This window comes from Microcaecilia unicolor, chromosome 3 (genome assembly GCF_901765095.1).
Source record: "Microcaecilia unicolor chromosome 3, aMicUni1.1, whole genome shotgun sequence".
Lineage (NCBI taxonomy): Eukaryota > Metazoa > Chordata > Amphibia > Gymnophiona > Siphonopidae > Microcaecilia > Microcaecilia unicolor.
In genome coordinates, this window is record NC_044033.1 from 296,561,265 (window position 1) to 296,579,104 (window position 17,840).

General features: G+C 47.3%; 1 protein-coding gene across 2 annotated transcripts in view; it reads right to left on the bottom strand.

The window, feature by feature from the left end:
* Positions 1–17,840, bottom strand: part of EIF4B (eukaryotic translation initiation factor 4B) — a 296,204-nt gene that overhangs the window by 74,196 nt on the left and 204,168 nt on the right. For both annotated transcript variants that reach the window (XM_030198197.1, XM_030198198.1), the window contains exons 9-12: positions 9,840–10,074; positions 8,958–9,049; positions 7,369–7,579; positions 6,136–6,197 (exon numbers count right to left, since the gene is read on the bottom strand). In XM_030198197.1, coding sequence (XP_030054057.1) covers positions 6,136–6,197; positions 7,369–7,579; positions 8,958–9,049; positions 9,840–10,074 — 600 coding nt within the window. The remainder of the gene's footprint in view (positions 1–6,135; positions 6,198–7,368; positions 7,580–8,957; positions 9,050–9,839; positions 10,075–17,840) is intronic.

Genomic DNA, 17,840 nt, shown 5'->3' on the forward strand with positions numbered 1-17,840 from the left:
ACAAGCAGGCTGCTTGTCCTCGCAGAAAGCAAAAGCTACATACCTGTAGAAGGTATTCTCTGAGGACAGCAGGCTGATTGTTCTCACAATCCCGCCCACCTCCCCTTAGGAGTTGTGTCTTCCCTTTCTTTGCTTTTTACTGGACTGAGGAGCACGCTCGCGTTCGGGCGGGAAAATGGTCGCGCATGCGCGGTGCACATGGGAGCTCGAGGCTAGCAAACTCTTTGTTGCTAGGGAGAATTCCAGTTCTGGGGCTGCCGACGACGTCACCCTATCAGTGAGAACAATCAGCCTGCTGTCCTCTGAGAATGCCTTCTACAGGTATGTAGCTTTCACTTTACTTTTTTTTTTTGGCTCTCAAGGTTTAATTTGGCTGTGATTCTTTTCTCTGTGTCCCAGAAGACCCCCAGTGGCTTCAAAATTTGCGCCCAGTGTAATTGGGTGATTTCTGTGACGGACCCGCACTTGTATGCATCGGGTGCTTTGGGCATAACCGTGAGCCTACCTCTTGTTTTCTCTCTTTGAAAATGCAGTTGAGGATTCTGCATGTCCAATAGGAGAGACTTTTTGGCTCCTCAGACCGATGCATTGACATCTTCACTGGAAGACTTTAACATCAACTGGGAGTGCACCGGCCTCAAGATGGTCTCCACCTCTCTTGACATCGGGCTCTGAGAGTAGGCCCCAGGACGAGTCAGCGTCGGACCCAACACTTTGATCATGTACGAGTTCGACATTGTCCTGATCAGTACCAAAGGACCACGATGCTGAGCATCGAGGGAAGCCTAAGAAGTGTAAGCATCAGTCCTTATTGACACACAGTGCTGGGAGCACTGGGGCATCGGCATCACCAGTACCAGAGGAGCGCTCCCTCTCTTTGGAAGAGGTGCCCGTATGCAAGTCTCTGGGAAGCTAGGTCCCTGCTACCAGCTTGGCACCAATGCCTTCTCAGGCTGCTCTCTCCCAGCTCCCCTGCCTTTGCTGATTTCTACCTTTGATGAGCGGTTCCGAGTCATGCTCATGGAGGAGCTAGCACAGATGCTGCAGCTGCAAACTGTTCAGGCATCAAGTGTGCTTGTGCCAGATGCAGATCAGCCACAGATTCTTCCTGAGGCTCTATCCATGCCTGTGCAGAGATCCTTGATGTCAGCACCTCGAAGGGTGTCGACAGTGAGACATACAGTACCTCTCTCAACATTGGAGGACGAAGCTTCCCCCAGAGTTTGAGGGTAGAGCTGTACCTCAGCGCTCTTCGGGGCATGGACATGGTTCCAATGAGCTGAGGCAGGCACAGACTCACTCAGCCTGAATACAGTGAGGAGTCTGAAAGGGACTGTTCATGGGACTCGATGGCACGTCTGTGGCCGTGACCCCTCTCAGACTCACCTTATTTCCTGTGGTCTGCTTCTGAGCTGGCTTTTGTCTGCCCTTTGTGAGTTAGTTCTGTCTCTGTGTGCTGGCTGCATTAGATTGTCTGTGTGCTGTCACCCGTTCCAGATTTCAGCCCAGTCTGGTCCGGATTTTCCAGGCTGCCAGACTTGTCTGTCTTGTTTGGCCCTGCACAGCACCCATACCTGCCTGGTGATTGTTGCAGCTGAGCTCCAGGTGCTGCTGGGCTTATTAGCCATTTTGATACTCTCTGCCTTTGCATGCGTCTAAGGCCCTGGTATGTTGGTGCTTTTGCACTTCAGCCTGAGTTTGTTTCCTTGCTCTAGTTCTTGCCTGAAGGCTTGCCTGTTCTAGTTAGTCTATGTTTAGTTTAGGGTATTGCTTGCTTACTGTATTGCTTGTTTCCCAGTCTTGTGTCTTGTTTGTATGTCTTTGCCTAGTTCTGGGTTTATCTGTGTTTGTTCTCTGCTTTAGTGGCTGCCTGCAGCCTTCAGTTCAGTCTCCTGTCTAGCTGTGTTTGTTCCCTGTTTCAGTGGCTGCTCGCAGCTTTCAGTCCTGCCCTTTAGCTTTCCCTTCCTTGCCCTGCTGCCCCTGTTTGTTCCTTTCCCCTCTGACCCTCAGTCCTGGTTTAGCCTAATGGGTATCCAGTCCTGCTTTGCCCAGTAAGTCCTGCCGGCCACCTGAAGCCAGGTGTAGGTGAAGTTTAAGGGTACCTGCTCTGCTTTAGTCCTGCTTGTTTGCCTCTGCTGCAACTCCAGTCTGGGGTCCAGTCTTGTTCTGCCTAGTCTCCGGTGTGGGGTGGTTTTGCCTGCCACTGCCGCTCCTCGGCAGTGGCCCAAGGGCTCACAAACCCTGTTCAAGCTGTGTATACGTGACACTCAATGACCCTCATTATTTCTCAGAGGAGTTGTCTTATGGGGTACCTTCTGATCCCTCCCCAAGGAAGTACCTGGAATAGAATCCCAGCCCTTCTTGCCCCGGTGGCACGGGCTTGACCGCATTGGCGCTGAGAAGGGCGAGTTCCTCTGCAAGTACCTGCTTGTGTTGGAAGCTGAAGGACTGCGCTCCCGGTGAGCAATTCGGAGGTTTTGAGATCAAATTGAGGGCGTATTCTAACCGGACTATTTGCAGAACCCACTGGTTGGAGGTTATGAGAGGCCACCTTTGGTGAAAAAATTTTAACCTCCCTCCGACCGGCAGATCGTCCGGCATGGACACTTCGATGTCGGCTATGCTCAACTGGAGCCAGTCAAAAGCCCGCCCCTTGCTTTTGCTGGGGAGCTGCAGGGGCCTGCTGAGGCGCACGCTGTTGATGAGAACGAGCGCACTGGGGTTTAGCCTAAGCCGGCTGTCGAGAAGGTGGATTGTACCTGCGCTTATTAAAAGTGTAGGAAGCATTCCTCCTTCCCCCCAAAAATCGTCTACCAATTGAGGTAGATGCTGAAGGCGCCCGGTGGGAGAGCTTGTCGAAAGCGGTATCCCGCTGGTGGAGGTGTTTCTACCACCTGTTCGACCTTCTCACCAAAAATATTATCCCTCTGGCAAGGCGCACCCACCACTCGCTTCTGGACTCTACTGTCTAGGTCAGTGGCACGCAGCCATGAGAGCCTATGCATCACTATACCCTGAGCAGAGGCCCTGGATGCAACATCAAAAGTATCGTAAGCACCCCTGGACAGGAATTTACGACACGCCTTCAGCTGCCTGACCACCTCCTGAAATGGCTTGGCTTGCTCAGAAGGGAGCTTGTCCACCAAGTCCGCCAACTGCCGCACATTATTCCGCATGTGAATGCTCGTGTAGAGCTGGTAAGACTGAATTCTGGACACGAGCATAGCAGAATGGTAGGCCTTCCGCCCAAATGAATCCATAGTTCTAGACTCATGCCCAGGGGGCGCCGAGGCATAATCCCTAGAACTCTTGGCCTTCTTAAGGGCCAAATCCACCACTCCAGTCATGAGGCAATTGGGTCTTCATTAACGCCACCACCTTCTCTTACACGAGCACGCAGTTGTGGAATGCATTACCTACAGCCCTGAGAACCACTGACGAAATAACTAACTTTCGCAAATCTTTGAAGACACATCTCTTCAATAAGGCCTACAAAGAGAACCCATAGCCTTACAAAACTACCTCACCAACCCACTCAGTTATTAAAATCCACCATCTATACTATCCTGCCCAACACCTTTCTTCTTTCTTCCCTTTCTTAATCTCTGTATATTACTAATTGTATCTGATATCCTGGAATGACTATGTCATAACAAAACTCTGTAAGCCACATTGAGCCTGCAAATAGGTGGGAAAATGTGGGATACAAATGCAATAAATAAATAAATAAATAACTCTGGGTCCCCGTGGATTCGGTACTGGGACTCAATTTTCTTGGGAATGTGGGGAGTAGTTAATGGCTTCACCCAGTTCGTCAACAATGTCTGTCTAAGGACATTATGAAGAGGAACTGTGGTGGATTCCTTAGGTGGAGATGGATAGTCCAGGACCTCGAACATCTCAGCCCTGGGCTCATCCACCGTCTCCACAGGGAAGGGAATGGCCGTAGACATTTCCTGGACAAATGAAGAGAAGGAAAGACTCTCCGGAGGAGAAAGCTTCCTCTCAGGTGAGGGAGTAGGATCGGAAGGCAGACCCACAGGACCCCTCATCCGAGAAATACCTGGTTTCCGCCTCCGCTTCCCACGAGTCCTCTCCACCGGTATAGGACATGAGTTGCTGAACCTCGGTCCGAAGCCGGGCCCGTCTCGATGCCGAGGAATGATGTCCTTCGTGGCGGTGTCGAGAGGAAGACCCCCCGAGCTGCAGGCGACGAAGCTTCCTCCAGCGACGTCGGCGGGGAGTCAACATGGGTGATGGCCGATACTGGTACCAAGACGGAGACCTCACCACGGGCAATGAGCCAACCGCTGCCTCCCTCAACGGTACCGACAGCGCAAGCACCTGCGGTACCGGACCATACGGTACCGACAGCGCAAGCACCGAAGGTATCGGAGATGGTCGCAACAGCTCTCCCAGAATCTCTGGCAGTATGGCCTGGAGGCTCTCGTTCAGAGTAGTTGTAGAGAAAGGCAAAGGAGCCGGTACAGGTGACGATGACAGAACCTGTCTGGGGCTCGGAGGCGGTACCGGGCTGTCCTGGGTAGAGCACACCGACACCTCCTAAATGGAGGGCGAGCGATCCTCCCGGCGTTGGCGCTTTTCGGGTGCCGAAGTCCTTGGCGTCCCGGAGCTCTCGGTACCGTGGCGGGAAGGTGACCGATGGCGATGCTTCTTAGCCTTCGCCCGAAGCACGCCAACGGTACCCCTCCGGTACCAAAGAGAAAGACGTGGAATCCACACGCCTCCTCAGGGCCGGGTCCGAAGAAGGTCGATCCCGGGGGGCCCTGTAGAACAGGATTCCTCGAGACAGGTGGAGACCCGCTCGATGGCTCACTGCCACCAGCATGGGACCTGTGGACAGCCCTTACCTGCACTCCGGACATCGATACCGGCGATGACCTCGATACCGCTGACTCCGTCGATACCGAAGGACCAGACCTGGCTCCGAACAAAATGTTCCACTGAGCCAATCTCACCGCCTGAGTCCTCTTTTTCAATTGGAGGCACAAAGTACAGGCGTTGGGACGATGACCAGCTCCCAAACACTGAAGACACGAAACATGACTATCAGTGAGCGAGATTATCCGGTTGAACAACGTGCACGTTTTAAAGCCGCTGGTAGGCTTCGCGGACACGGGCGGAAAAATCACGCCGGCGGGGTCGAATGCGATGGTGTCGGAAAAAAATGACACCAAAGACGAAGAAAAAAAGAGGGTCCCGCAGGGGCGGCCTAAAATGGCCGCTGAAGAAAAAGAAAGAAAACCTACAGGAACTCTAGAAAAATAAAGGAGAAACTAAACTCTCTTTTTTTGTTTAAAAAAAAAAAAAAAAAAAAAAAAAAAAAAGTTCGCGAAAAGGGGACGAAAATCGGCGAAAAAACCTCACGGGAGTCTGAAGAACCGCAGCAAGGGGTCTCTGGGGCACAGAACAGCAGCGAAGCAGTGTCCCGAGCCGCGGAAAAAACAAGACTGAGGAGCACGCTCGCGTTCGGGCAGGAAGATGGTCGCGCAAGCGCGGTGCCCACGGGAGCGCGAGACTAGCAAACTCTTTGCTGCTATGGAGAATTCCGGTTCTGGGGCTGCCGACGACGTCACCCTATCAGTGAGAACAAGCAGCCTGCTTGTCCTCGGAGAATAAAATTAAAGGGAAACAAAATAAAATAAAGAAAAAATCAAAAATCAAAAAAGAACAAAAATATGTGCAAGGGAAAGCACTGCAAAATACGCACTGAAAGGAGAACACAATAACGCGTTCTCCCTACTCCATGGAAAAATGAAGACTGAGGAATCCGCATGTCAAGTGGGAAGGCACCAGCACATTTGCGGCGGGATGCTGTTAGAAAGTTTTAAGTTAATCTTGCTAGTCTGTGTTTGCACCGGGCTCCATGACATCACCCAGCTGTGAGAATATAATGGCCTGCTTGTCCTCAGAGAACAGGTTCTTCATACTATATAGTGTCATACTCAGGTTATCATCGTGTATTTCTTCCTATCTCCTCTCTAGAGAACTGCTAGACTATGTGCACCTCCCAAACCAGATGCTATACTCTACATGCTTTGGAATGCCTCCTCTCATTGACCCTCCCCTTTCTTATCTAATATAGTTCTGACACACAGGAATTCATGGTCTTACTTCTTCTTGAAGTATTACGTGATTCTTCAGTCTGTCCTGTCCCTCCTCTACTTTCAGTGCCACTGAAAAATAAAGTTGTATTTTCAGGTATTTAACACAGCAATATCACAAAGAAAAAACTGGGGTCACACACACACAAAAAAAATCAAGATTCACACTAATTATTTTGACATTTCATTTGAAGACACTGCTCAGGTACACATTCACACTAATGAATCTAAAGTAGGGTGATTCTTTCATCTGCATTCTAAAGAAGCATCACATACATATATACAGTACAGTACGAATCCTATATAATAAAACGCACCTCCAACATTCTGAAGCTGACTGCATGGCTGAGGCATTCCTGCTCTCTGTATCCATCTCCTGAATTGACATCACGTACTTCCGGGTTCGTCAAAAGCAGAAGTGACCAACCACATGAGGCTTCTCGGCTTCAGAATGTTGGAGGTGCATTCTATTAAATAGGATTGGTCAATTCCTTGAAGCACAGCCAGAGCTCAGCGTCCTGCACAGTAACGCTCAGACACCAGAGAGAGAGGGGGGGGGGGGGGGGGGGGGGGGGGGGGGGGGGGGACACCAGAGAGAGGGAGGAGGTATCTCACTCTCACACACACTCTCTCTCTCACAGTCAATGTCTTTCTCTCACTCTCACACACACTATGTCTCGCACTGTATCACATTCACTCTCTATGTGTCACACAGTCACTCACACACTCTCTTGGTCTCATACACTCAGTCTCACACACACTCTCTCTCGCGCACACACTGTATCTGCGTGAAACACACTCTCTCTCTCTCACACTGTCTCACATACGCACTTGCACACACTCTCATTCTCACACACATGCTCTCTCACAGACACACTTGCACCCAGACTCACTCTCTCTCTCTCACACACTCTCGCACATTCACTCTCTCTCTCTCACACAGTCACTCTCACATACACTCTCTCAAACATATACACTCCGAGGAAAACCTTGCTAGCGCCCGTTTCATGTGTGTCAGAAACGGGCCTTTTTTTTTTACTAGAACAGCATAAATATATAACGGGATTACCATTATAAAAAAGCGGCAATCTATTTATTCAAGAATTATCAGAAAAACTGCATTTAGAACTAGGAAGAAAAAGGAAACAGAATCCAGAAACAGTCTATTGGCTATTTAAGTACTTTTGTTTTAAGTCAGAGGAAGACAAACATTTTCTGACTGAGCAGTTTCATTGCCACTTACCGCTGCTCAGAGTCTGAGCTCAGCGATCGCGAAGTGGGGGCTGTCGTGCTGCGCTTAACCCAGGCATTTTCCTTTGGAGGAGGAGCTGGCATCACCTTCAGGGGGAGCTGCGATTCCGCTTTGGGAGCCTTAGTGCTCGGAGATGGGAGCTCTTCATCTTTGCCAAAGACTTCATTCTCCACAGACTTTTCACTCTCTCTCCTTCTAGAGCCTATGGCATACAAGGTATTCTGTGAGCAGATATTTTTTGTACAGTAACAGCTATAAAGCTTTTTGCTTGTCTTGCTGCCCTCTACCTATGTGTCAGTACAGAACCTACTTCAAGCTCTGGTCACTTTCCTCCCTCATTCTAATCACCACCTATCTATCCCAATCATGCTTTGAGTTGTCATTGTTTTGGTTAATACCACCACCAGTTGGCTGCTTCAGACACACAGTCTGAAGAAGATAAGAGGAAACCTATCGTTGCTCCAATAGATGGCTAGAATAAGTACTGCAAGTTTATACATTATATGAACAAAGAACAATGTAGCCAAAATACAGAGAAATCAAAAGTACTGAGAAGGGCAAACTGGTCCAGCTTTTGTCACTCTGTAACAGTGCTCTGAACTGGTATGTGCTGGAGGGCCTGGGTTTGATTCCCATTCAGGACTTCCACTTCCTAAGTTGTGGAGTTAGGGATGCTATAAAGGCAGTGTTCACATCCCTTAAGGGACAGAGTCCATTGTACAGTGGGATCCCTAGCCAGAATTCAGGACCAATGTGGGTTCCAAAAGGTTAATGACCCTGTGCCAAGGACTGTTACAAAACTGTTATCACACAGTTTCTCTTATGGAATGGAAGTTATAAAACATTGTTATTTTGTATTGAATTTGGATGTTTGTTACCCTTAAAATCTAATAAAATTTATTACATCGTCACTAAATTGGAAGGTGATGAAAGGTGATATAAAATAGGGGAAAACTTTGTAGGGTAGTTGTGAATCAAAGTACTGTGCTGGAAGCCTAGAACAGGCTAAACCTACTATTTCAAATAAAATAAGAGCTATTGCAAAGGCATATAAAAGAAAAATATATATTACAATGAGAAAAAAAATTCTCATTTCTGGTCACAATCTTAATAGAAAATTTTGTAAGCAAATATTTCAGTCAGGATTTCCTTAATAACAAAAATTTCAATTAAGTCTAATCTGCCCTACACTACTGCACAATCATCTCTATTATTTCCCTCCCTTAGGCCTTGCCATTGTACTGTTATTCCAACCATCATCTCTCTTTCATAGTCATTTCATTGAACACCTCCATTACAGGCCTATAAACCGGGTGTTTCAAAATAGAACTGCATAAACCATCAATTTAACACCCATATCTTCCTCCCAACACAAACCTGTACACAACATGTGTCCTGTAGCTGAGACAACAAAACAAGCACTCCAAGCATCACTATTCTGGCCTCCTTGGAAGAAAATGCAATACTTCCAGTAATGATTGTCAAGCCACCAACTACTTAGAAGCCCATCATCTGTGGTGCCAAGTGACATCCCTGAAAGTTAAAGTTCCTATGTAGTGACCACTGAAAAACTTTCTTACTTCTGCTGGATGCACCTGTGCCCCCACTCTGAGAGGACTCGCTTCCTGTCCTTGACCGCTCCTGGTTTTCTTCACTGCGCCAGCTTGGATGTCTGTAACAATCATAATGTCAGCAGGAGTTATTGAAGCTACAAGGAACGATCTCCATTCTGTGCTGGTCCCCTGATGGTAAGACTGAGAAGGGAATGGCAACAAGCACACTGCCAACTAGTCTTAAGTTAGTTTGGATTATCTATGGACTATTAAGATTGTGCCATGACAAAGACAAGACAGATAGGGGCTGGCCTAGTGGCAGTTTTGTACTACCTTGTGGAAGATCCCTAGTTCAGCTGGGGATGATACAGAGATAGTGTCCAGTGCTCTGGGGGTGAGGTTCATGGTTAATGTTAACAGTGACCCTGGTAGCTGGGCTCAGAATTCACCACACAGAGTTTTAAAAGACCTTTGGTGCTTGGCCTGGAGCCTTAGAACCATTGTTGCAAAGATCAGACTATGATCAATGGGAGGATGGGCTTATTAAATAAGGAAAACAATCCTCAACTAGTTGTGAATGAAAGCTAATTCTGATTCAGATGCATGGGGGGAGGGGGGGGGGGGAAGAAAGGTAGAATTACTAGGCCAAAAATCAAATTTTAAAAATCCCACCCATAAAACCCCCAACAGATGGAACTGCACCCTCCATTCACAGTAAGAGATCCTCCATAGGACAAGTACTGCAGAGGAAAACAATTAAAAAAAAAAATTACAGAACCAGTTAACCTGCTTCTGATCCCTACTTAAAAGCAACATATGCCAATGCTGTGACACACTCTCTTGTTTAGTGCCTAGTCAGAGCCAATACAACTCCCCATCTTTCTAGTTCCTCAAAGACTGCCACCTCACCTCTCTCTAGGTTTCCTTTCTAGTTTGGGTTTTTCATCTTCTAGTTGGCGCTGAAGCTTCTCCTGCTCCTTTTGTAGCCGCTCCTCAACCTCCCGCTCTCTGGCAGCTGTGTCTACAGGTTTGGCCCCTCCAAAGATGGAGGCAGCCCGGCTTGACTGTGATGACCCTGATGATGAATCCTCCTCTTTTGGTGCACTGCGAGGCTTCAGGTTCAGTTTTGGCCTCTGACTGGAACCTGAAATAAACAAAAATCATCATGCAGGTTCCCCCACCCAACACCAAAAATTGCCATAGGTGAATCACTTTCAGCTCAAAATCAAATCTCCAATACAAAGTGGCAATAAATGCTAGGTGGAATCTGCAGACAGCATAAGAATATAAAAGAAAGTGTGCTTAGTGACAAACAGTGGCAAAGAAACTCAAGGAGGAAATGGATACTCCTCTGCACAAAACAAAAGAAAAAACCCCACAAACCTAAAAAAGCCACACAGTTGGCTGACAGTTAAGTGTTCCTCTGTTTTAAAATGCAGTCTTTCCCTCTTCTTTTTAATACACATCTCAGAACCTGGATGTTAGAAGACATACTCCTCTCTGTCTCCGATTATGGTGTCAGAGATATATGAAATGAACTCCACCTCTTCATCATTTAGATTTCTTCAAAGATGTCTATCTGCTTCCCCATTCCTACCACTGGCAGCTAGAACTACATCCTCCTTCATCTATTACAACCTACAGAACCAGAAGAGGAGGCTGGCATATCATTTATTCTATACTTTCCCAATGAGAGAACCCAAATCGTCAAAAGTTAGTATACTTCATAATTACACAAAATAAACACAACAAAGTTACAGCATGTCAGTCTACATCAGGGGTTCTTAACCAGTGTTGCCTGCAAACTCAAGAGGTGTAGGAAGAGGTCAAACGAGGGTGCAGAGAAGGGTCTTGAAATTTGAGGTAATTTATTGAAATTTTCTAGACAGAGAGAAGGCAGTTATTGGTAATGAAGGTAGTTACTGGTGCACAATTGGGTGCAATTATGTGCTATATGGCACCAATATGTACAATTATACACAACTGCACTTGGGTGCTATTGTATAAGGTAACGCTTTGAAACATAGAAACTTGACAGCAGATTAAGGGCCAAATGGCCCATCCAGTCCGCGCACTCTCAGTAACCACTAACTCTTCCTTTTCCTAAGAGATCCCACGTGTCTGTCCCACGCTTTCTTAACTTCTGACACAGTCCTGGACATCATGACCTCTACCGGGAGGCCATTCCACATATTCAGAGTATTTTCTTAGATTTCTCCTAAGCCTATTTCCTCTTAACTTCATCCTACGCCCTCTCATTCCAGAGTTTTCCTTCATTTGAAAAAGGCTCACCTCTTGTACATTAATGCCACTGAGGTATTTAAACGTCTCTATCATATCCCCTCACTCCCACCTCCCCCCCCCCCACCCCCACCCAGAGTATACATGTTGAGGTTCATAAGCCTGTCCTTATATATTTTATTACAAAGACTGCTGACCAGTTTTGTAGCCACCCTCTGGACGACTCCATCCTGTTTATATCTTTCTGTAGGTGCAGTCTCCAGAATTGCACACCATACTCTAAATGGGGCCTCACCAAAGACTTATACAAGGGCGCTATCACCTCTTTTTTCCTGCTGGTCATCCCCCTCCTTATGCACCCAAGCATCCTGCTGGTTTTGAACATAAATTTTTCTACCTGTTTGGCCACCTTAAAGTCATCAGACACAATCACCCTTAAATCCTGATCTTCTTTCATACACAGAAGCACTTCACCCTTCCATTGTACTGTGCCCTTGGATTTTTGTAACCCAAGTGAATTTCTTAGCATTAAATCTTAGTTGCCAATTTTTGGACCATTCTTCAAGCTTTGCTAGATCCTTCCTCATGCTATTACACACCCACCGGGGTGTCCACCCTATTACAGAGTTTGGTATTATCCGCAAAGAGACAAACCTTACCAGATAGTCCTTCCACAAAATCACTCACAGAGATGTTAAAAAGAGACAGTCCAAGGATCTATCCCTGCAGTACACCACTGATAACATTATTTTCCTTGGAGCAAGCTCCATTTACCACTACCCTCTGTCTCCTTTCATTTAACCAGTTTTTAACCCAATCAGTCACTTTAGGTCCCATACCGAGGGCACTCAGTTTATCTATCATTTGCCTATGCAGAACCATGTCTAAGGCTTTGTTAAAATCCAAGTATACCACATCTAGTGACCCTCCCTTGTCCAACTGTTTGGTCACCCAGTCAAAGAACTCAATCAGATCTGTCCAACAAGACCTACCTTTAGTGAGACCATGCTGCCTCAGATCCTGCAGTCCATTTCATATTAGAAACCTCATAGTCCTCCACTTTAGAAGCGTTTCCATTAGTTTACTCACCACTGAGATCAGACTGACAGGTCTAATTTGCAACCTTCTCCTTACTTCCGCTCTTGTTTAGAGGGACTACATTTGCCCTACTCCAGTCCTCCAGACTCTAAGGAAGCACTGAAGAGGTTAGACAGAGCGATCAGAAATTCTCTGAGGTCCTTGAGTACCCTCAGATGTATCCCATCAGGATCCATTGCTTTGTCTACTTTTAGTTTAGCTAGCTCTTCATGAACACAGTCTTCTGAGAATCGGTTTTGGTCTATCATACATCCAACCCCACTAGCATTTGTTTTCTACAGTCCTGCCCATGACCTTTCATCCGTGAACACAGAACAGAAATAATTGTTAAAAAGTTCAGCTTTATCCTTATCAGCTTTTCGATATTCCTCCCCCTCAGCCTTGAGCCTCATAATGCTATTATGGCATTTCCTCCAGTCACTTACATATATAAAAAATGTCTTGTCTCCCAATTTTACTGTATTGGCTATCCTTTCTTCCATTTGCATCTTTGCTTTCCTGACAGCTTTTCTAGTTTCTCTAAGCTTTTGCAGGTATTTTTGCCCGACCTCTTCTTTCTGAGTCATCTTGTAATGTATGAAGGCTAACCTACTGTCCCTTACCTTCTCAGCTACTTCGTTTGAGAACTAGAGCGGCCTTCATTTTCTCTTACTTTTATATAATTTTCTAACAAAGGTTTGTCACCTTTAAAACAGCTCCTTTCAGTTTTGCCCCACTGCTGTTCTACTTCCATCAGCTGTTCCCATCCAGCTAACTCTTCCTTGAGAAATTCCCCCATCTTGGCAAAGTTAGTTCTTTTGAAATCTTGGCCTTCAATCTTGAAGACCTCTCCTCCTTTGTCTTAATATTGAACCACACCATTCAGTGATCACTAGATGCCAAATCATCTCCCACTGTAACACAGAAACATTTTCCCTGTTTGTAAGCACCAGGTCTAGAATTACTCCATCCTGCATTGGTTCTGTTACACACTGCTGGAACTATTCTTCCTGTAGAGAAAGATCCCTTTGCTTTTAGACAGCCCCCCCCCTCCCGCAGCAGGGATACTCCAATTGCTATCTGGCATATTAAAGTCACCTATCAGTAGTACTTCCCTTTCCTGGCTATCTTATGAATGTTTTCAATTAAGTCTCTATTTCTTCTGACTATGAAGGTTACCTGTGTATTAACCAATGTAAATACATTTTCCTTTCCCTCTTACCAGTTTAATCCGCTGTACTTATTCCTTACCCCATATGTCCTGCAATTCCGTCACTTTAATATTCTTAACATATGCCACTATTCCACCCTTTTTTTCCTACCTTGTCCTTCCTGAAAGCGAAGACACTTACCTGTAGTAGGTATTCTCTGAGGACAGCAGGCTGATTATTCTCACAGTTGGGTCGACAATCTGTGTTGGCCCGGGAACTGGCATTTTTAAAAGCAAAATCTTACTAGAGCCTTCTGAAGCACGCTGCGCATCCGATCTCACATGTGCAGAGTGCCTTCACGCCCGTTGCATGACAGTGCTCGTCAGTTCAGTCAAAATCAAAAGAAAGAAAACAACTCCAAGGGGAAGTGGGCGGGTTTGTGAGAATAATCAGCCTGCTGTCTTCGGAGAATACCTGCTACTGGTAAGTATCTTCGCTTTCTCTGAGGCCAAGTGAGCTGTAGTATTCTCACAGTTGGGGTATCCCTAGCATTCAGGCTCACCCAAAACAACAAACATTGGACAACTGGGCCTTGCAACAGTGAGGGCGTAACGTATATCAACCTGAAACTATATACAAACTAGCTGAGAGTGCAGCCTGGAACAGAACAAAATGGACCTAGGGGGAGTGGAGTTGGATTCTAAACACCAAACAGATTCTGCAACACTGTCTGTCCAAACCGACTGTTGCGTCTGGTATCCTGCTCAAAGCAGTAATGAGATGTGAATGTGTGGACTGAAGACCATGTTGCAGCCTTGCAAATCTCTTCAATGGAGGCTAAGTGAGCCACCGACACAGCCATGGCTCTGACATTATGAGACGTGACAAGGAACTACAGAGTCAGTCCAGCTTGGGTGTAAGTGAAGGAAATAAGTGGAGGAATAGCCTAGTGGTTAGAGTGGTGGACTTTGGTCCTGGGGAACTGGGTTCGATTCCCACTGCAGGCACTTAACCCTCCATTGCCCCAGGTACAAATAAATACCTACGTAGCATTGAGCCTGCCATGAGTGGGAAAGCGCGGGGTAGAAATTAAAAAAAAAAAAAAAAAAAAGCAATCCGCTAGCCAATTGGAAATGGTGCGTTTTCTGATGGTTACTCCCCTCCTGTTGGGGTCAAAAGCAACAAACAACTGGGCAGACTGAGAAGGGCTTCGTCTACTCCATGTAAAAGGCCAATGCTCTCCTGAAGTCCAAGGTGTGCAAGCTGCTTTCGCCAGGGTGGGCATGAGTATGGGGGGGGGGGGGGCAGTTGGCAAGACAATTGACTGGTTCAGATAGAACTCGGACACCACCTTTGGCAGGAACTTGGGGTGCATGCGGAGGACTACTTAGTATAAGGTGCATCCACTACTAAGGCCTGAAGCTCACTGACCCTATGAGCTGAAGTAACAGCCACCAAGAAAATTACCTTCCAGGTCAAGTACTTCAGATGGCAGGAATTCAGTGGCTCAAAAGGAACTTACATCAGCTGGGTGAGAAGGATGTTGAAATCCCCATGACACTGGCGGAGGTTTGACTGGGGGCACTGACAAGAGCAAACCTCACTCTCAGGAAGCGAACAACTAAAGGCTGTTCAGAGATAGGCTTACCTTCTACACGTTGATAAGCATTAATTGCACTGAGGTGAACCCTTATGGAGTTGGTCCAGACCAAACTCTGATAAGTGCAGAAGGTATTCAAGCAGGGTCTGTGTGGGACATGAAAGGGGATATATGGCCTTGCTGTCACACCAGATGGCAAACCTCCTCCATTTAAAAGAATAACACCTCTCAGTGGAATCTTTCCTGGAAGACAGCAAGACCTGGAAGACACCCTCCAAAACACCAAAGGGAGCAAATTCTAGGCTCTCAACATCCAGGCCGTGAGAGCCAGAGACTGGAGGTTGGAATGTAGAAGCGACCCCTCGTTCTGAGTGATGAGGGTCAAAAAACGCTCAGTTCTTCGGAGGACAACTCCAGAAGAAGAGGGAACCAAATCTGACGCAGCCAGTACGGCGCAATCAGGATTATGGTTCTGCGGTCTTGGTTGAGTTTCAAAGTCTTCCCCACCAGAGGTATAGGAGGATATGCATACAGAAGTCCTGTTCCCCAATGTAGGAGAAAGGCAGAAAGGCATCCAACGCTAGTCTGCCGTGGGCCTAAAGCCTGGAACAGAACTGAGGGACCTTATGGTTGATCTGAGTGGCAAAAATATCCACCGAGGAGGTGCCCCACGCTTGGAAGATCTTGCGGGCTATGCTCATATTTAGAGACCACTTGTGTTGACCAGGGTACTGTTTTCGCCTGCCACATAAGTGGCTCAAAGGAACATGCCATGTCAGCGAGCCCAATGCCACACCCGGACGGCCTCCTGACACAGAGGGCGTGATCTGGTGCCCCCCTGCTTGTTTGTGTAATACACTGCAACCTGACTTGTCTATTTGAATTAAGATAATTTGGTTGGACAGTCAATCTCTGAAAGCCTTTAGAGTGTTCCAGACCGCTTGGAGCTCAAGAAGGTAAATCTGAAAGGCTCCCTGAGTGTGAAGCCCATCTACATGAGCCCCCTACCCCAGGAGAGATGCATCAGTCATCAGCACTTTCTGCGGCTGAGGAATTTGGAATGGACGTCCCATGGTCAAATTGGATCGAATCGTCCACCATTGATGAGAATGTGCAAGGTCGGTGGACACAATGATGACATCTTCTAGATTCCCTGTGGCCTGATACCACTGAGAAGCTAGGGTCCATTCAGCAGATCTCATATGCAGACGTGCCATGGGCGTAACATGAACTGTGGAGGCCATGTGCCCCAAGAGTCTCAACATCTGCCGAGCTGTGAGATGCTCAAACCTTGGACACTAGGGACAGAAGGTTGTCTGCCCGCACCTTGGGAAGATAGGCTTGAACTGTTCTCATGTCAAGCAATGCTCCAATGAACTCCAATTTCTGAACTGGAGTGAGATGGGACTTGGGGTAATTTATTACGAACCCTAGTAGTTCCAGCACCTGGATAGCCTTCCACATGGACTCCCGAGCACCGGTCTCTGAAGCGCTCTTCACCAGTCAATCGTCAAGATAAGGGAATATATGCGCTCCCAGCCTATGTAGCAACGCTGCAACTACCCCTAGATATTTTGTGAACACTCTGGGAGCTGAGGCTAGGCCAAAGGGCAACACACGGTACTGGAAGTGCTGCATTCCCAGCAGAAATCAAAGATATTTCATGTGAGCTGGAAGTATCGGGATGTGAGTGTAAGCGTCTTTCAAGTCCAGAGAGCATAGCCAATCATTTTCCTGAATCATGGGGAAAAGGGTGCCCAGGGAAACCATCCTGAACGTTTCTCGCACCAGGAATTTGTTCAGGGCCTTTAGGTCTAGGATGGGACACATTCCCCCGTTCTCTTTTACACAAGGACGTACCTGGAATAGAATCCCTGCCCTTCTTCCCCTGGTGGAATGGGTTCAACCGCATGGGTCTGTAGAAGGGCGGAGAGTTCCTCTGCAAGTACCTACTTGTGATGAGAGCTGAATGAATGAGCTCTCAGTGGACAATTTGGAAGTTTGGATTCCAGATTTAGGGTTTATCCTAACCGGACTATTTGAAGAACCCACCGGTCGGAGGTAATGAAAGGCCAGCTTTGGTGAAAAAACATTAACCTCCCCCCAACCGGAAAGTCGTCCGGCATGGACACTTATGTCGGCTATGCTCTCGTGGAGCCAGTCAAAAGCACGTCCCCCTGTTTTTGCTGGGGAGCAGCAGGGGCCTTAGGCGCACGTTATTGACGGGAACGAGCGTGCTGGGGCTAAGCAGGCTGGCGAGACATCAGAGTGTAGCTATACTTAGAATAGAAATAGGGAGAACTCCATGACCCACCAAAATACCTCTTAGTTGAGGAGGTGGGAGCAGAAGGCATCTGGCAGGAGATAGAAGCCATATCATCCGTGTGCTTCTTGATCTGATCAACCAGATCTTCCACCTTCTCTCTGAAAAGATGATCACCTTGGCAAGGAACATCTGCAATCCTCTGCTGGACCGAATGGTCCAGGTCAGAAACACACAGCCATGAGACTCTGCGCATAGCTATACCTTGAGCAGGGATTCTGGATGTTACATCAAAAGTGTCATATGCGCCCTGGGCCAAGAATTTATGACATGCCTTCTGTTGCTTGACCAGCTGGTGAAAAGGTTCAGCCTGCTCTGGAGGAGGGGCATCGACCAAACTAGATTGCTGCCGCACCAAGTTCAACAAGTGGATGCTCGTGAAGAGCTGATATGACTGTATAGGGGCAACGAGCATGGCAGCCTGATACATTTTCCTCCCAAAAGAATCCAAGGTCCTTGCTTCTCTGCCTGGGGGCGCCGAAGCATAGTCCCTAGAACTCTTGGCTCTTTTGAGGGTG